Source organism: Pseudopipra pipra, chromosome 3 (genome assembly GCF_036250125.1).
Source record: "Pseudopipra pipra isolate bDixPip1 chromosome 3, bDixPip1.hap1, whole genome shotgun sequence".
NCBI lineage: Eukaryota > Metazoa > Chordata > Aves > Passeriformes > Pipridae > Pseudopipra > Pseudopipra pipra.
This window is the reverse complement of record NC_087551.1, coordinates 111,643,553-111,664,299: the sequence shown is the minus strand read 5'-3', so window position 1 is coordinate 111,664,299 and position 20,747 is coordinate 111,643,553. Positions and strand designations below refer to the sequence as shown.

General features: G+C 37.6%; 1 protein-coding gene across 12 annotated transcripts in view; it reads right to left on the bottom strand.

The window, feature by feature from the left end:
* The window catches only part of SUPT3H (SPT3 homolog, SAGA and STAGA complex component), a 307,173-nt gene that overhangs the window by 113,227 nt on the left and 173,199 nt on the right, over positions 1-20,747 (bottom strand). For 11 of the 12 annotated variants that reach the window (XR_010429531.1, XR_010429532.1, XR_010429530.1 and 8 more), the window contains 3 exons: positions 16,980-17,066; positions 15,751-15,841; positions 14,072-14,208 (listed from right to left, as the gene is read on the bottom strand). Coding sequence is in view for 9 of the 12 variants with exons in the window: in XM_064650748.1 (XP_064506818.1) it covers positions 14,072-14,208; positions 15,751-15,841; positions 16,980-17,066 (315 nt within the window). In the remaining 3 variants the exon portion in view is untranslated. The remainder of the gene's footprint in view (positions 1-14,071; positions 14,209-15,750; positions 15,842-16,979; positions 17,067-20,747) is intronic. The other variant, XM_064650751.1, reaches the window with a different exon arrangement.

Genomic DNA, 20,747 nt, shown 5'->3' with positions numbered 1-20,747 from the left:
AAAAAAGAAAAATTTAAAAAATCACATATCCCTACCCATAGAAAAATGGAAAAAGGTTGAAATACTATACTTAACAATTTAATATCATTGGGATGCAAAGAACAGTGTCTTTAACAACAGGATTTTGAAGCACAGCTTTGAAGGTTAAGTGTATTTGGAATTAAAGGTGCTCACAGTGCAGGAACACTGACAGCCACAGTCTGGCATCAATTACTTGACTGCACTGTTAGAAGTTGCTGTAGATCCTCATGCCATCACACATCCTGGAGAAAAATTACCCTTCACTGGTGGCATCTTGGCTTCCTCGGGATTTCTGAATTTTTCTGACACTTTTATAGTCAAATCTACTATTTCTCAAAGATGCCAATGTCTCTTCAGCATTTTTTGTCTCTTTCTTTAGAACACAGTTCAGGGTACCAAGGCTGACAGACACAGCAGCCACCTCACTAATCCATTTCTCTAATACTGGAACCAGGAATCAGATCTCCAGCCTTGGGGCACACCAAGAGTTAACTCCCATTTTGAGAAGGGTGTGATTAGTAGCTGGAAATCTGTCTGACTTTAGTACATCTGAGGCTGCTATTACAATTTTCAGATATAAAATAATTAGCTGATGATATGAGCTGACAGCTAATACATCTACAATAAACATAAAAAAAGTGATTTCCAAGCGGATGTAGGGAACGTGTTCCGTTTCCAAGCTGTTTGATATGGGCTGTGTAAGGAGCGAGGACTTGATACCAGATGCTGTATGTTCTACAAGCTTTTTCTGCAGATGTCTGAAGCCTGAGAAAATCAACAGTGCTTTGAATAACACTCCTAGTAAAAGCATCTTCTTGTCAGAGTCGCTGTATGATATAGGATATGGATCCCACACAAGTGGATGAACTGATTTTAAATAATACCATCTGACAATGGGAGAAAAAACTCTCAGTAGGTCTGACAAAGTCCTGGAAATGGCTGTTAGCCTTGGGAAATAAAATCCAGCCCTCTGACAGAGCCTACCCGTCCTTCCTTCGTTTGATCAGATGGAAACCCAAATTTAATGACTGTTTCCGAAGTTCCGGAGGCAAAGTTTCAACAGCACTTAACGCTCCTACCAAGGAGTGTCTTTGCCCCTCACATGTGCCATTCAAAAGAAGAGTCTGGAAAAGATGTTACAGAATTATGTGAGAATAAAATATAGGCATCAATGTATTTTTTGTATGACCCCTTTGCACTGCTTTCTTACCATTGCCTTTACAGAAATCTCCTTTAGCACACCAGATGCACAGACACCACTGTGGCACAGAAATTCTAAAAGCCACTACCTCCATAAAAAAGCTAAGAGAGCTGCCTCTGAAGTCATAACCCAAACATTCAACTGAAAATATTTTTTTTTCTGCTCAAAAAGAATCCCATGGCTCCCTACTTGATAAAGATCTTCACATAAACTATTTTCTAAATTTATTCTCTGTGTAAAATTGGTATTTTTGCTAGTGACAGTATTATGGTCTTCTTTTCCTGGAAAATTTAGGTCTAGTTGCGGATTCACTTTTTCAAGCCAAAGCAGCAGCAATGCCTAGTTTTTTCTCATGTTTTAAAGTTAGTTTAATGCAAATCCCAGATTATTAATAGAGTCAAATGCTGATCCCATGAGTATCTGTAAGAACAAACTCTAAGTGCACATCTCCATGAGGACTTTATGTAAGGTAACTATCTGAAAATGAGAACTGTTACTGTTTTTCCTGATTATCCAAATTAAAATAACCTTTTCTGATTAATTTAATGAAATTGTGTACCTGTCTAGGTATCCTCAATTTTGAACAAAGATGGTAGAGCAAAACAAAGGAATACAGGAGACAAAATTTAAAGCTTGAGAGGCTAAACATCCAAATGGAAAGATGCTCCTTGTGTAGAGGGAATAAACTATGCCAGCACACCACCTGCACTGCTCTGTTAGAAACGTTGTGGGTCCTTTTTCCAGTGGATTGGGTAAGGATTCATCTCCCATTTTGCAACATCTAGAGCTTAATTGTTTTAGTTCACCATTTCAACAGACACTTGAGATGCTTAAATCTTAGTGTTCCTGATCCCATGGCTGTGGCACATGTGTGAAGCTCTCACCCAGTGCAATTTTGCACAGCAGCCAGATCATATTCTTACGGAAGAATACAGCAAGCAACATCACAGATAAAATAAACCACAACGGCTGAGACAAAATGAAAGACAGAAAACCCTGTTCCTTATGTACATAAAACGTCTATTCCAGGAAATACCAGCAGTTACAGATTACAGAAAGTGCAGAAGCTGAAAAGTCCAATTATACGCTACCTAGATTTTTGAACAGTTTTTAGAAATTTGAGATGGTTTATCATCTATGTGTTTTATAAAAGCTCTTCTATTTCCACCCCACCTGCCATTTTAATATCTGAAATGGGAAACTTCAGTGCAGAATCATAGGATGGTACAATAATTTACACCAGAAAAGGTTTGGGACCTTTCCAGAGATCTCTAGTTTGCTCAAAAAAGGGTCCAGTTAGATGAAGTGGTTTAGCACCCTGACCAGTCAAGTTTGGAGTATCACCAAAGGTGGAGACATCCTCAGTCTCTCTGACCAACCAGTTTCAACCTTTGATCAGTACTGTTTTTCTCCTATTACATATCAGTTCAAACTCTGTCCTTCTCCATGCACTTTGAAGCAAGGTCTGGCTCCATCTCCTCCATACCCTGTCATCAGTCAGTTGTAAACAGCAATGAATTTTCCCTTTTGCCTCCTCTTTCTCAGGCTGAACAAGCTCTTGCCTCCCAGTCTTTCCTCATTTGTCAAGTACCCTCTAAATTTCTTGGTGACCCTCTGCCAGACTTGCTTCAGTATTTCAAAGTCCTTCTTGTATTTGGGAGCACAAAATTGGACACAGATGCCAGACGTGGTCTCAGAGGTGCCAAATAATGGGGAAGCATTGTTTCCCTTGACCTGCTGGCAGGAGATATTGACCTCTTGCTGACACAGCCCAGTGCATGGTTGGCCCACAAGCTGTACTGGTGCATGGGGTTACAGCATCCCACATTTACTGTTGCTGACCTTCATGTCAGCCCATTTTTCCATTCTATCAAAAAGGTCCCTGTGAATGACAGGCCCACTTTCCAGAGACTGGACTGCTGTGGATCATGACTCAGTGTTTATTTGCCATGCTATGAATTACTGCTTTTATTTAGTTTATAAGATCCAACAGCTAATCAAGTCTGAGTTTAATGCATAAGGAGAATCACAGATTCACAGAATGGTTTGGGTTGGAAGGGACCTTTAAGGCCATCTCGTTCCAACCCCCTGCCTTGTTTATGCTTCAAGAAAATGCAGCACAAGGGGAAGCAACTACTGTGGTTATGAGATGTCTTGCACTTACTTTAATTCCTTCCATGTTAATTTATATGGGAAGTCGATAAAGTAAAATCACTTTAACACACATACCTGGTATTTGTCATTGTACTTGTGTTCTTATTCTTACTCCCAGTACTAAAATGATATCTCCTATAAAAAGTCTGCCATAGGATTCTATTTTAGGGATAGTCTTTCAGGTTACAAGTGTAGTCCTATCAGAATGAGTTTTAAAAGTAAAAATGCTATTTCTCATATATCTCTTGATTCAATAGGAAGCAATGTGCTTAGTACTGGATTATCTTTATGACCTTCCCTGTAGGCAACAGATACTTTGGCTTTCCTTGTGACATCTGAACTCGAGTGTGAATGTAGGTGGGAAGGTTTGGCCTCTGGTGGCTTTGCAAATGAGAACATAAAATAACAACACTTGACCCGAGTAACTGGGAAATAGGTAATCAAATCTTGTGGCATGCTGGCTTTTAGACTGGAATTTACTCAAAGGAAGATGACAATACAGAGATAGTGAATATTGAGTGAATCGCGGGATTTTCGATTTTTTGCTTAAGTGCCTGTGACACAGGATCATAAAATCCTATCTGAATTCAATCATATATGACAGGCAATACAGCCCAGGAGCTGGTAAACTGACCTCTTTACGTCTGAGCAGAAAAACTGCACCAGTCTGGCTAGTTCTGTGGTCAGAAGGAAAAAGGAAAAACAAAATGCCAAACCAAGAACAAAAGGAAAAAAAGCAAAGACCAAATATACACAATGAGGGACAGAACAAATCTCCAATTAGCCCAGGTTCCAACAGTAAGGGGTGATGATTAGTGTAATTTCAAGATAAGCTTACAGTAATTATTTTCCTGAATATGCAGCACCCAGCAATCTGTGGCTGGAGCACTTCTTCAACCAAATGCAACGTCTTTGTATTCAATAACCTTCAATAGACTTTTTTCCCCATTAAATTGTGCAATTCAATAGATCTGAGCTCATTTTGGCTATATTTAGCTGGAATACAGCCTGAAAACTACTTCCAGTGCTCCTCTCTATTGTCTGTATGCTGCAGACTGGATGGAGAGGCTTTGATGACACACAGCTTGCTCAGTCTGCTATTAGAGGGTAAATGCCAGTGTGAAAGAAAGGGATTCTTAGTGATTTTGTAGAAGGTATTTGCAAGGCTAACCCATAGGCCTGATTCAAACTAGGGTGTAGTTCACAGCTGGAGTCTAATATTGAGAAGGGCAGTGTTGTTCCCTCAGTGGATATAGAGAGTAAGGAGAGGAAAATGGGGCTTCTCTTCTACACCTTTCATGTCTAGAAATAGCAGATAAATGAAACTACAGATAAATGAGCTTGACACTGCCTTAGGTTGAGGGCATGCATGAGCCTTCTATGGATTAAGCAGGAAAAAATCCTTTCCTTAATATTGGTTTGTGACTGTTCTCACCTATCTGTTAAATCCACGACTTTGCCTGTTAACATCTCAGACCCCTCTTTTCTGCAGCAGTTGAAGCAGAACTCCATCAAATCCCCTTCTATTTCATGCCATAGGGAACCTTCCTCAATTGTCTGAATTTGTTACAAGATAGTATTTTCTTCCACGCAAAACTTTTTGTGATATGAATCCTTAAATGGAAGGAAAGAGAAATCCAGGAGTGCACACTGGAACTTGGTCAAACAGTGGCTGATGACTCAAGGTGCTCCTGCCCCATGGAGCTTCACAGGTGGGAGTGAGAGAATGGGGTGGTTGTGAAGATTTATGCCAAAAAAAGGGTCTCTGTGCTGAGGTTTCAGTCTTGCTCTTAACAATAGTGAAGACAGAAAATCTCTTCCTTGCAAGACATGACAACAGGGAATGTCAAGGGTAATTCATTCATTCATCCTACAACTCCATGGATTTTCCTTTTGAGCTTTGTGAACCCTGTGCAAAACAGTCTTGAAAATGGTTTTATTCGAGTGATGAATTCTTTCTGGAAAGCTCGAGATTATAGGACTGTTCTCAGTGTAGACCTGGTTAACATCTTACTCTAAGAAATAAACAGTTGTCACTTCTTCTTCAGTCAGTAAAGACTTAACTATTAGGCTTAATGGAGCTTCAAAGATTAGCGATTTGCTACATAAAGGTTCAAAGACCTGAAAAAATAACTACCCCCTCAAAGCTTCAGAATTACATCCTGTCTTGTAAAAAATTTGCATTATTGCATCTCTACACAACCTCAGAAAGGCAAATCTTTATCAGCACCAATTTGTTTAATTACTTTAAAGGATGATAGCAATTAAAATAACCTTCTACCAATGGATCTTTGTCAGACTTTACCATTGATCCTTGTTCCCAATTCTTCAAAGCTGACATAAACAATAACTGTATTTTGAGTACCAATACATGGTGATTAATATACATAAGCAACAAACATGTTACACACAGGATCACAAATAAACACAGTATTAAATACACTTGGAAGGAGAATGTTTTGTTAGTCTTATATTTGGCTCCTAATCAAATTCTCCATGGAAATACTGTTTATATGTATGTGTGTCTACATTTAATCAGAGATATAAATAATGTATGTATATAAAGTTTCCTTCCAAAAATTAAGTTAAAACACAGTTGTTTGGGTGTCAAAAATACAAAATACAACAGCCCAGAATCTTCCTCTTCCTCAGAGAAAGTAAACAGTGGCAAAAAAATACTCAAAGAACTAAAAGACAGAAAAGCAAATAACACCTTGCCCTCCCAGCAAAACTGCCTAAACTTGAACTATGAGCAACATTCACTGAAATGCTCTAAAAACCCCAATATTTTAACAGGACTGAAGACCCAAACAAATAGGTCACTTTATGTAACCATAGCAAGCAACCCCAACGCGAGGAAAAACCCCAATAATCTAAAATTTGTAGCAGTGAAAAAAGTCTATGGATGCTGGCTGTAACAAGAAATTTTTTTCCACTCAGGAGCTTTTTCTCATTCCAACAAGAATGACACAACATTTACAGGAATATAGATAATAAGGAAAAACTCTTTCTGTTTATTTTCTGCTTAGTTTTAACCAATTCAACCATTACCCAAGAGAAACAGTGTTTTCCCACTATCTCAAACATTCCCAAGCAATGTGTAATCAGAGAAACCATTAATACCAGCAGGCTTATTTTTATACCCAATAATGCTTACAAATACTTCGATGCCCAGACAGCAAATTTAGAGTTGAGACGCTACTTGCTGTGCTCTCTTCACACTCATCTGGAAACACTGAATGGACTGATGCAGTGAAATTAATTCCTTCTATATTTGCATTCACAACTTCCATTTTGCAATATTGAAAAAAAAAAAAAAAAGAAAACATTGCCTAGAGAATAAAGGCTTTTGTCTTGATTGATGTTTCATCTACATTCTTTTTAATCTTGGCATCTATGTATATCAAAAGCATTAAATAGTAAATAGGGAGCTGATGTGACCTTAAAGTCTATTATAGATCATCGTTACATTTTTTTATTGTACCACCAAGGTCCCAGTGCATACACAGAACCTGAGTCTCCAAAGAGAATCACCCCCAAGGCACCAGAAGTACTTTTCCTAACATCTGATGAACTACACTTAAATGTAACTTAAGATGTTTCTGGGAATGAAAAAAAAAATAAAAAGCAAAGAAAAGGTATTTTTCCCCCTCATCTAGGAAATTAACTTCTCCCTGGATTGTTTCTCTCTCATTTCTGAGTACAGAAGACAGTCTAAGTTACTGAGATGTTTAAACTTTTAGGCAGGTACAGTTAAGTGAAATTCAGCCCAACTTGTAGTGATGCACTGAGCTCTCAGAGCAGCTTAAGGGGCTGGGAAAATGAGATCTTGGGTTTTTTTAATCAGTGTCCCAAGAGTACAGTATCCTTGAGGAGGAACTTTCCCACTCCTCTTTGAGTACCTTACCTAGCCACTATAAATCCCTTTCAAATCCGAGACAATCTCCTCCTATCTTGACAGGACTCGTGGGTGAGCATGATATTGATTTACATTTAGGGCTGCAATTATTTAATCCATAAATAATATATAAGACATAAGGTTTTAATGGTATGGCTTGTCCTTCTGTGTCCTACCACTTTGCCTATATTGGACAATATTTGGTAAAGAATAAGGAACATTATTGTCTATTTTCTTTGTTTGAAAAAATGTTTTAAAATTTAAGGCCATAACTAAGAATCTTAGAATGGTTAGGGTTGGAAGGGACACTGAAGATCATTTCCATCCAACCCACTGCCATAGGCAGGAACACCTTCCACTAGACCACGTTGCTCAAAGCCCCATCCAACCTGACCTTAAACACCTCCAGGGATGGGGCAGAGACAGCTCCTCTGGATAACCTGTGCCAGTGCCTCATCACCCTCACAGTAAAGAATTTCTCCCTAATACTTAATCTAAACCTGTCCTCTATAAGTTTAAAGAAATTTGAGTAATTGGTGTAAAGGACATAACACCAGAACGCTGTGATCCTGTACGTGGAGCAGCGCAAGACAAACAGATGACAGATTTGTGAGAGTATATTTTGAAGACAGCACAAAAAACTCCAGGGATTACACTCCTATTCTCAAGTGAATCTGAGCAACCTCACGTACCTGTAGGCATATATACTCCATCCCTTTATTAGTTCCTCAAAATTCAAGTCTCTTCTACTTCTAATACTTTTTATCTGAGTCTTTCAGCCTCCACTGCCCACATAGGGCCAGGATAGAAGCAGAATGGTCACCGACAACGCAGAGGAATTCCCTGCAAGATAAATGCATCCAGGGGAGGGCACAGAACTGTGTAGCTCACTGTAAAGAAGATACAAACACCTAATCAGCTGAATAAATCTCCAAACTCCACTATTTATACTGCTGGGGTCTCCAGTAGTGACAGTGGCAGATTTCTGCTCACATGCAAAAACACAAACCAAATTTTAACATTTTCATCTGCAGTCAAATCTTACCCCAAGACACATTCTTTCATAGGGTGTAGCTGTTAAAATAAAAAAAAAAAGGTTTAGGACTTATAAACTGTGATTCTAAAAATTAATAAATTATTAGATTAGGGCACCATATTGTGAGATAACAGAAGACATCGCTGAACGAAATGCAAAGATTCCATCCCAAAATATAGATTTTGTTGACAAGAATCTTAAATCAGCAAAGAAGTAAAAAAATAATTCTTTGAGAAGAAAAATAAGTTTAGCATCAAAATTAGATAGCAAAAAAGATGTGCTCTGAGAATCAATGCTTAGTAAAAGAAAATACCTTAGTTTATCTTCCAGCATGCAGTTCCTAATAAGTGTGTGTTGCCTGCACTTCCCATATGGGCTTTTAAATCAAATTTCAGTTTGTTATTGATACACCCTGCAGGAACAAATACTCCCTAAAGAGTAATGACCCCACACAGCACTTACACTGGCATAATTTTTGCCAGTGAAATGAGCATAGTAGTACTGAAAGGCCTCAGAGCTCTTTCTAAATAATTTCCTGCTTATTTTCTTTGTACATCTTTTCCAAATTAGTACAATGAATCTGAGTACTTCAACACCATCTTTCAGATCCACCCTGAAGAGAAGAGCTCACAGCTGTTTATTTCTGAATTATGCCCTCAAATTTTCACTCTCCCAATTAAAAGACCCGAGGTCCATGACCTCAGCCTGAGGGCAGTCACCACAGAGCAACCTGTGTCCATGCTAATGCTCTCCAAGAATCCCAAAGAGAGTGGTCATATCCAAACTGGGTGGTGGAGAGAGCTCCTGGCTCTGCTGAATCCCAGGAGTTCGTGGAGTTATAGAATATTTTGGGTTGGAAGGGACCTTTAAAGGCCATCTAGTCCATCCTCCCTGCAATTAGCAGGAACATCTACAACTACATCAGGTTGATCAAAGTCCTGTCAAACCTTACTTGAACGTTTTCAGAGGTGGGGCATCCATCACCCCTCTGGAAAACCTGTGCCAGTGCCTCACCACCTTCATTGTAAAAAACTTCATCTTTACAGCTCATCTAAATTGACCCTCCATCAGTTTGAAGCTGTTCCCCTTTGTCCCATCACTCCACGACCTTGTCCAAAGTCCCTCTCCAGCTCTCCTGGAGCCCCTTTAGGCACTGGAAAGTGCTCTAAGGTCTCCCTGGATCTTTCTCTTCTCTAGGTTGAACACCTCCAATTTTCTCAGCCTGTCTTCATAGTAGAGGTGCTCCAGCCTCCATCTTCATGGTCTCCTCTGGAACTGCTCCGACAAGTCCATGTCTTTCCTGTGTTGAGGGCCCAGAGGTGCACATTGTTTGGGACAACATAACCTGGCACAAGTCAAAATGTGACCAGTCAAAAGCAGATGATGATACTCCAACAGGAAGGTCTATTCCTGGACACTGCCTAATCTACTATTACTTCTACCTTATTTCTATGACTAAACCAGAGTGAACTTTCCAGAGCACAATTCCTTGTATCCCAAAGTGCAGTCAGGTGTGTTTAGGTGTCTTGTCCAGACACAAATTAACTGTGTCTGAAGAAAGACAAAATTAAATGGGAGTAATTAAAAATCATGTAAAAACCTATATATTCCAAACACACCTACACTGTAATGCAATCTACTGTTTTTTTGCACAGAGCTTATTGCCTTGCTGTGAGCTTTGTACAGATTTCCCACCAAGAAAAGATATGTGAGCAACACTGGAAAAATCACATCCACAATGAACTTCCTAGAATAAAAATATGTATCTGTAGTTTTTAAATATCTAATGTAATTCATAGGACAATACACAAATCACAGAATCATAGAATCACAGAATAGTTTGAGATGGAAAGGACCTTAAAGATCATCTAGTTCCAACCCCTCACAAAAGAACCACAAAGTAGGGATAACTTAGTTTTACTATTCTGCTGGCTTCCAGCTGGCTTTCAAGGTAGTCTATTCTTGTAGGGAAGTTATTTTCCCTCCACTGTTTATTCAAACTTGCAATGTACTATGAAAGCATTATGGTAGCTACTGCAACTGAATTATTGCCATTTAACATATGAGTGTTGGAAATATACCCCTAAACTAGCAGTCAGAGTGACAGATGAATGGTGTTTCTCCTAATCCTATGGGAACAAAAGTGAAACAGAGCATTCACAGCGTGATGTTCTATGCATTCCTTTGTGTCAGTCCAGATTTCTGATGGCAAGACTTTTTCTTCCTGGGGGAGGTATTGGAGCTATAAAATAAACGATAAAAAATGGGTCTTTCCAGTATTACTGGGAATTCAGCTTTGCAATTATGTTGACCGAAGTTTTAAAGCAGCTACACTTGTGATTTTAGTGACATGAAATGCAGAATTTGATAGTGGTTCTAACAGAAAAAAATAGAACTAGAGCTACAATTCACAAAATAACAGCCAAACCTGCAACTGGTTTAACTATGGACAGGAAGTCAAGAGGTTCAGAGGAGCAACATAAGGACACTCAAAATTGTGTCTCTACCCGAACTGCAAATAAGGAAAAGTTCAAAGATTTTAAATGAACATGTTCCTTCTTCCCACACCCATTCAGCCATATCCCAGAGGAATATAACTCTCCTCTCTAAATGATTTTTAAGAGACAGAGGAAAGCCAAATTGCAATCCACTTGCAAGGTTTTGTTTATTGTGGATTCTGTCACACAGCAGGCAAAGGAAGGGAATTCCCGACCACCATCAGCTCTGGCTATTCCACAGCCCAACCTGTACAGAGGAAGAAGAGTGTGGGGACATTGCCATTCATGTAGATCAAGAGACTGTCACCCATTATAAAAACGATTTCTATGATCCATCTCTCCTTCATGTGCTCAGTTCAATTACAGCTATGACTGAGAATTGTTTATTCCATCTATAACTGTTCCTAACTTGGACAAGTGTTTCACTAGTGCTTTACTGCTACCTCAGGAGGGCAAAATAGTAACTGTTATGGGGTGAGACAGAGGTGCTATTCCAGTTTTTATTTTGTTTTGATTTTGCCAATACACTCGGTTGGTTTTCCACCATTTAATACTATTATTTTTATGTTAAGTCATCTAATTTTAATGTATTGCTAAAATATTCACGTGTTATAACAAGTAACATGAATTTTGTTCTTAAATTCTGTCCTGTATTTTAAGAGTAGTCCATGTTCCTTTGCACATTGTTGGTATTACTGTTTCAGAGACAGTCCCTTTGCTTCAATTTAAAATCACAAGGTACGCCAGTAAATTCTATACACAATCCTAGAAGAGTGCCCTTTCTTACTAATATGACAGCATTGGTGGGTGTGTTTTAGTCAAAGAAGTATAGAATTGTTTGTTCTCCTTTAGTAATGTTTTCAGCAAAGCTTTGCCTACTCCTCCATGGTACAAATATGGAATAGACCTCACAGCACTGCAAGCAATCACATGAAGGCTTAGCTCTAATTTTATGAAATGTTTTAAAAGAAATTAGCATAAACAATATTTGCATTTTGTATCATAACTGAAACCATACTGCTAAACAATCATATCCTGTTTAGCCCATAATGACATCAGAAATACATGTTTATCATCTGCTCTGGACAACTTAGCATGATTTTGGCCTAAGGCAAAGTGGAACTGAAATCATTTACAGTTGTCCAAACCAAGATAACCACACATTTCTGAGGTAATTGATACCTAAAAGGAACATTGCCTTTAGATTGCAGTTCATGATTTAAGCACACTAATTCCTCAAAGAACACTGTTAAAGTGTCCACTGGACTTCCTTCAAAACTTAGCATGGATTAAACAATCTACTGCACAAAGCAAATGGGATTCAGGAGATTAGCCCATCCACTAACAACTCTTCCTTTAGGAATGGATCACATTTCCTAGTATCTTTAATTCCTTTCCACCCACCTCAAAGTGACAACAAAATCCTAAATGAAACAAAGCCAAAACTACATTAAACATTTTGAGTAGCATGCTTCAAACTGTCTTTCATGTTTTGTCATTAGTTTTAGAGACTAACAAGAAAGAAAATACATAGTACTGTCTTCATGAATCTATTATAAAATAAGACCCTGATTTTTCTTTTGGGTTTTTTTCTTCTTTTTTTTTTAACATGGAAATATCAACACTTCACAATATGTAATAAAGTCAAGCAATAGTGAGAAGAATTACTTGATATATATATGTGTGTATATATATACACACTACAGTTAATGAATTACAGTCTAGAGATAAAACACAAAACATGTAGTCAGATGAAAGACAAATATCTAATTACAGACACACATTCCTTGACAGACAAACATAGAATCAGATTTGCCCTTGCCTAGAACAAGGAACTTCATACTTTTATCAAATTGTGTAGTTTTTTAGACCATAAAACTATTACACCAGAATGATAGAAGAGAATCTAAAGCCAAGCACATAACCCATTCATTCAGAAGAATGCTGTACAAGCTCAAAGGATGTGCCTGCCTTTTGCCTTTATGCAAAACATAACATTTTGCATAAATAAATAAGTAAGAAATTAAAGAAAAGAAACCATCGGTTTCCAAAACACAAACAGTGGTTGGGAACAACTGTTCGATGACACTAATTCTCAGCTGGGGGGAAATGGGACTCCTTCCTTGCCAAATTTTTAGAGGGAAGGGGTTCTTCACTAGGTTTTGATTTCTTCCCATCAGAGGGGAGAAAGAAGAGGAAACAAGATTGGGAATGTCACAGTTCTGAAAAGAGGCCTCATTAAGAAGAAAAAATGTAGAATTACAAATTGAGCAGGATAAAAACTTCATTATTTTCTAGAATTTTCCATGAAATCCTGAAAGAAAAATGAGGCCCTAGTAGTCAAAATTAAACACACAAATACTCCCAAACACATGAGCCACCTCAGCACAGAGAAGAAAATCAACCAATGCACCCACCAAAAGGGTATAAAAACCACTCTACAAATAACGAATTTCCAACAGCCATGTATTCTATACTGCTGTCTAAAAACGGATGGAAATTGGCTTAAATGTTAGTCTGGAACTGTGAGTGTGCTCCCAGCACAGTTTTGCCCTTGACATCTAGTTGCCCACAGAAGACACAAGGAGGAATTGAGCAATTAAACATGAACTGGGGTGACAGACAAAACTATCAAAAAGACAGGGTAGTCCTGTCCATCTACAGAAAATTTAGCCAAAACCACAGACTTTCGTGCTACCACAGCTATGCTGCTTCTTGATTCCACTGAGCTTTATGAGAGTGACGTGGGGCTGCATTCTGTAATGTAGACAAAACTTCTCATAACTACATAGATCAGAAAATGGGAGTTGAAAGAAGGACGGAGAGTAGAGCTTATACTGAAGCATGTTTGCACAGAATATTTTAGTTTCAGCTGTGTTATAAGAAAAGAGTCCTCAAATGCTATTGAACAATTTTCTAATGAGAGGAATAATGCAAAAGAAAAAAATGATTGTGAAAAATGTGTGTGAAATGTTTATAAATAGAATCTGCTTTCTGCAGAAAGAAAATACAAATACATGGCAGACATAAAGATCCATAACTACCCTTTTGTAATCTTCCTTCTCAGCATGTGTGCTTAGATATCAGGAAACATTAGAAGGAATAGGAAAAATATGGAAATAGGATTCCTTTACACCATCTGGGCAAAAGGAAAAAAACCATGTACCAATGATTTAATATGCAGCATGAAAAAAGCATCAGACCAACATGATGTATGAAATATTTCACAGTTTTCTCTGCTGGAGCTGAAAGAAAAGAATTACCTCCATTCGCTCTTGCTTGACATCATCAATCTCATCATCTTCAAAAATGGCTAAGAGCTCTCCAGTCTGGTCAATGGAGTTGAGAAAGTCTTGAGCAAGCTTCTGTCTTTTGTTGGTGTTATTACTGTTGAATTTGTCTTCACGAAGACAAGAAAAGAATAACAAACTTATTTGGCTTCCCCAAACATCAGCTGATGTTTTAGAATCAGCACAATGCAGAAAATGGCCTGTTCTTACTGTCCCCTCAAACGAGCTGTGCTAGCTGACCAAGGTCACTACTCTGCAGTGATGGTAAAAAATTACCTTTAGTGTTTTCTGGTATAACCCAGCTTTTTCATGATCTAGAGAAACCTGCTGCTCCTATATCATTACTTCTCACCAAAGAATCCACAGCGGATACAGATGTAAAAGAAACTACCTCTCTTTGGTTGCACAAAAGAACCTCACTCATAGAGCAGAATATATAGAGGAAATGCTCTTCCCTGAACACATGCAGAACATCCTCATTACCTACAGCTTAAAGCAAACCCTAACACACACTAGGATGCAGTTCCAGAGGTGATGGACCACTGCTCTGCAGTAAAACCTGGAGAACCCTGGCAGGTGATCTCTGTGATCTCTGTTGTTCTAAACAGAAGAGCAGCTACAAAACCGTTAAAGTCACAAAACAAAATTAATGGCTTCAATTACCAAAGCCTGACAGAAAATGCAACTTTAATTTCAGGATAAACTGTGTTTAGGAAGCATTTCATGAGCACATAAACAACTTAGGAAAATTGTTTATTCATTTTAAGTAGTGCCACAAGCTTAAGTATTAAAACCCCAAGCTGTCAGGTAAGAAGTGATACTGCCACATTACTTGCACGAAAAGACACCTTTTCATGTGTGGTGAAAATAAAATGCCACAGGTAAATTAAATCTCAAATGAGTTGATAAAAATTTATCCACAGCTTGATTAAGTCAAAGCAAGAAGTACAATGTTTATCTAACATCAGTGTGGATGCTCAGAGGAACCAAATACAAGGAATTCATTGTAAGGGAAAAAATAATAAAAGGCTCTGAGAAAGGAAATAAGTTAAATACAAAAAGTTGTGTATGGACATTGTTAGATGTTGTAACAGTATAGAAAGGTTTAGATTTGCTATGATAAGTTTTAACTTGACTTTTTACAACGGAAATGTTAAATCTAATGTCAATATAAATCAACAAAACCTTATACCAGCAAATTATATGGCATAAATTAATATATTTTTAATTCAAAGAGCTTTTCCTTTAAATGCATTGGTTATAAAATCAGTGACTTGCTCATGGAATGGGGAAACAGAAGTGCTTCCCATTCTTTACGTTACAGATTCAAAGTATAAAATGTTAAACCACAGTGAAAAAAAAGACCCAGGTCATATATTAGTATTCAATGACTTCAGATTATGGGATGTTTTTTTAAATATGCCAAAACCTTTTGACAATAATTTAACAAATGTTCATTTGATTGCAGGTGGTAGATGCCCACTTTAGAAGTATTTCAAATGCAAAAGCAGAGATTTTCAAACAAATTCCTCCAAAGACACTAGTTGTGTGTCTCTAACTATTAAGCAAGCTAGCAATACTTTGCATTGAGCTGTTCAGCATATTTATAAAACATCAAGCCTCTCCCAAATTAAGTAATTTCTTTTTTCTACCTTCGAGGAGGTCATCTTCTTCTATTCCTTTGACAATTTTAGATTTGTAGTCTCGAAAAAACATGTATTTAAGTAGCCTTCTAAGCTTCTTCTGAGAGAAAAAAATACATTTACATTAATTAGTATAATTTTTTTTTATTTAAACTAACTGTAATGTGCAAATCATTAGTCAGCAAATATAATTGTTAAAATGTTCATAATTTTTGATTCTGCAGAAAATCCATACATAGAAAATACCTCAAGGTAAATAGAAATTAAACATTAAATATTGTTTATTTGAACTCCTTGGTACCTTGCTGTGAGAGAGAAATGGGTTTGACTTTCAGAAAGGAGAGATTCAGCCATAAGGCTTCTTTAGGGCACTCCAAAATCTTTACTCAAGTTTGGAAATTCAAGCCTAGAAATTCATATTTCCATGAACTTTGACATCCATATTAACTGCTCTTTTCAGTACAGCCTTATGGCTCATATCAGATAAAGAAACTGCAATTGGTTTTCACATGTTAGTGGTTTTTAGTTTCGAAATCGTTTTGGTCATCAGGTTTCAACTATCAAATGAGGAAAGAAAAACAAAGAGGAGAGAAAAGGGTGAGGGAAAGTGAGGAACTAAGGAAGAAAAGGAGATACAGGAAGAATAAATAATGTAGATAAAAATAGCTGACAATAATGTTCTAAGAATTTTGAAATTTGAGGAAAGAAAACTATTTTTTTTAATTGACCTGTTACTATTCAGAGAAAGCAAGACCATCCCTAAATCTGGAGATTTTAGAGGAATATAGTACAGAAAAAAATATTATAAAAGAGAATAAAGATAATTTACAGTCTAAATGACAAAACTCTAATGGTCACACTGTCAAATGTCACATCTACACCCTGCATATCCAAGGGGAAATTAGAATTATTGATTTTTAATAAAAGGAATATAAAGGATCAGGATCAATATTTTTACCTAATTAAGAAATTGTTTTGAGCTCGAAGGTGCACTACCCACCCTAGAGCTTTGTGAAAAAAAATCTATTGATAATTGAAGTTACAGGAAAAGACAAGACTTAATTAAAATATTATAGAATGACTGCACTGTGCATAATAAGATTCAACTCCAGAGCAGCTATATTTTTAAATAAAGCTATCCATGATGATGGACTCCTTTTCCATAGGTTAAGCAAACACTTGAAAACACAATAAGGCAGCTGATTATGTAAATAAAAACTTCTGTCTTGTTACTGTACCTTATCTTTGCGCATTAAGAACAGAAGATCTTCAGCAGAGATGACTCGAGCTCCTCTCATCTGAGAAACTTCAGCTGCTTGCTGCAACTAAAATAAATGATTAAATTAGGATAACTTTTTCAGTGTTCAAAACTTTATTCACTGGGGTTTGTTATAAATAAAGTGAGATAATATTTTGCACGGTCCTGAATAGCAAAATACAGGCTGTGCACTAACACACAAGCTGGGACTCTCAAAGGTGTCACTCACTCGGTTCTTGTTCGCCAAGAAGTGAAAAACAATTTCATGAAAAGCCTGAAAGACTTTTGACAAATCTCAAGCAAAAGCTTTTTTGTTTATATTTAAAATGATTGCTTTTAAAAAGCACTGCAGCCCCTTTTTTTTTCTTTCCTTAGCGCAGAAAATGAACATATAATTCTCTCAGGCAATGTAAAAATGCCAAATTCTTGCCATAGCACTTTATCTGCAACTGTGGAAGGGTGGCTGATCCCTCTCCCAATTTTTTAGAATAACAAATATTAATTTTAAACAGCTTACCTAAGTATTTTTTGAAAGAAATTCTACCCTTACTTCACTTAGCATTAGTACAAACCAGACTCACATGAAGAACTTTTTTAGGCGTGCTCTTATTTCATCCGGGAGAAAGAAAATGAATTGATAGGAAAAAACAACTCTATTAATGATGGAATTAAAAAACCTTATTGAGCAGATCAGGCCCTTCAGCTGTGAAAGTGATAACGATGGGACTGAGCAAGGAATGCCATGAAAATTGGTAAGAGGTGGCCAAAGGAGTGGGAAGCAATGGACTGTCCTCAACTCCATTGCCTCTTAAGGCCCTAAACACCTCAAATTGTGCTGGAAAGAGCAAAAACCTCTTTCTAAGGGACTAATTCCATCAGCCTTCAGTAGGTGCAGGAAATCAGGCTGTTTTGTACACTAATGGATCATATCAAAACTAGCACAGGGCCAGAAACCTTGTAGCCTTGGTTAGAAATTAGTACAATGATATTTATCAAACTGCTGAGTTGAGGAGGTTCAGCCCAAATGCACAAAAGAAGTTAATGGGATTTGCTCCCATCCCCAAGATGATCATAGAACTATACAATGGTTTGGGTTGGAAGGAATCTTTAAAGTTCCTCTAGTTCAACCCCCCCCCGTAATGAGCAGGGACACCTTCAACTAGATCAGGTTGCTCAGATCCCTGTCCAGTCTCAACCTTGAATGTTTCCAGGTGTGGGGCATCCACCACCTTTCTGGACAACCTGTTTAAGTGTAAATCGTGATGCTGTAGATATGGTGGGATGGAAAGAATGCTTCCCAGCAAGGAATATACTTTATCCTCAAAATTAAAAAACATTGTCCAAAAAGCAAGATTTAATCATAGGGTTTTTTTCCTTTCATCCTTGTTTACCCTGTGATGGAAAACTGATCATAAGCACAGTACAAAAGTTATCAAAAGGAGAGACACCTTTAAAAATTCATGATATTAAAATTCATACACACCTGCAACATGATCAATAAACAGCAATTTAATTTATGTTCAAATATCTGTATATTATTCCTTAGAAATGCATTAATGCACCTGAAAATAATTTAAAGAAATCCTATCCTTCGTGCTCACACTAGCAATGGTTTCACTCAGTATCACTGGCTGAATAAGTATATTATTAATCTCAGCTCCCATGCTGCTATGACTTGAAATAGGTCTATTCAGAAGTTAAAAAGATCAACAAAAACAGTAGCTGTTTCTAATATCCAAAGAAGAAGGGGCGGGGGGGGGGAAAGATTTTCATTTTGGCAAGTGTTCAGTGGGCAAAAGATTCAGTCCATAAATCATAATACTGGACTGCATTAATTTTTTTCCACACTAATCACAGGCACACAAAACGTTAACTGTATCTCATACTCACAACACAAAACACACCGCGTGAAGAGGTTCAGAGCTTCCCCTTGAAACTCCCTCTTGGCCCTTGCAGTCACCAAGACCAGAGAGATTTCAGGAATTCAGGAGTCACAGTAATACAATCTTACTTGAAAAATGTAAGAATGTGAAAAATGATAGTTCTACTTTTTGGCGTAAGCAAAACTGTTTCTTATTCTGATTAGTTTGAGGGCACACAAGCTACTTATATTTCTAACATAAAATACAAAGAGCTGGATAAAAAAAAAAATTACCAAGTACGAGCCAATACTCCTCTCTGGTGTAAATCTATTGCAGTTAATGGATTTATGCCAGGGCTGAGTTTGGCCCCACTGAGCTTAAAAGTGTTAGAAAACCTGACCTTAGCATGGTGATAACACAACACAGCTTTTCCAAATATCACATAAAACAATGGGAGAAATATCGGATGTGAAAGTTTGCTCTAGTTCCCTAAAATGTACAGGACCACAATGACGATCTCTTGGTCCCTTCCAACCCAAACCATTCTGTGACTGTCTAAGGCATTACATTTCTTACCATAAAATTCAGATATGTTAATTTTTGTAGCTGAAATACATTATTTTTCCAAATGATAAACACGTGACAATGACATTTATAGCACAGATTGTGTGTAAACTGCTTACAGGAGCCTCATGATGAAGGAAGGGAGAGTAAGGAGCAGAGGCCAAATTCATGTCCTATTTGCATCTAAGTAAATCCTGAATAACGCTGCTTACTTTAATGGAGTTATTCTGGGATAAACACAAGATCAAAATCTGGAATAATATTCTCAGTTTCTACCAAAACAATGAAAACTTTATTCTCGTATTGCCCCAACTTTTGCATCTATTTTATTTTAAGGAATGGACACACAGCATTTAATTTTTTTGGCTTAAAGAAAGCAAAATATGAAAATAATTACTTCCTGTACAGTTATAAAATATGGATTATTTATCCAAACAGACCATAATGAGTACACATATTTACCTGGGAAACCGGGATATGCTCAGGTAAATATGTATCCAAGAAATTAAATAAAAATTACGTCCCACGCAGCCGAGGTTGGGGGGAAGATGTATTTATAGTTTAACACACACATAATTGACTCACTCAAACCACAACATGAGTGCTTTGCTATAATTAGCATTATAACAAACTGTCTTATTTGACTGTCCCAGAGTTGCCATTAATATGCAATAAGCCCCGATCCCTGAATTTCCGGAGCGGAAGGCCTCGTTGAGTCATTACCGCATTCCGGGATGAAGGGGGATTTCAGGAAGCCCTACCAAAGGAACGATCCATCCCGGAGCACCCAGGCATTTGTCATTCCAGAAAAGCTGCTCTCAGCTCTGCAGCCCTGAAGTCAGGAGGTCTCTCACCCTTCGCTGCAGTCTCTGTGAGCAGCACTGCCCGTGACTGCAGATCAGGGGTGGGATATAAATGCTGCAATAACTTTTCCCAGATGAAGTTCCTATATGGCAAAGGGGGAGATATGGCAAGAATTTCCCACCACGTCCCTTCTCCAAGCCTAAGGGATACTCAGTGCCAGTCACAGAATCTGGGGCAGCAGCAGTTCCAAGATACTCACTTGTCTTCTCCTAATTTTTTTAATTTTTAAACTATTAGGCCCACATTACAAAATATTTTGTTTGGGATGATATTGAAGAACAGCAAACAATCCAAATTACTCAGCTTTTTAAAGAAAAACAGGCTAAATTTCCTAGCACCAGCAAACAATATTTGAGACCTCAGAGTATGAATATATGTTTTATTACAGCCAAATTATGAACCTCTAAAAGTGAAGTTTAAATAACGGAAGTGTTGAAATGATTTTAACTATAGGAGCG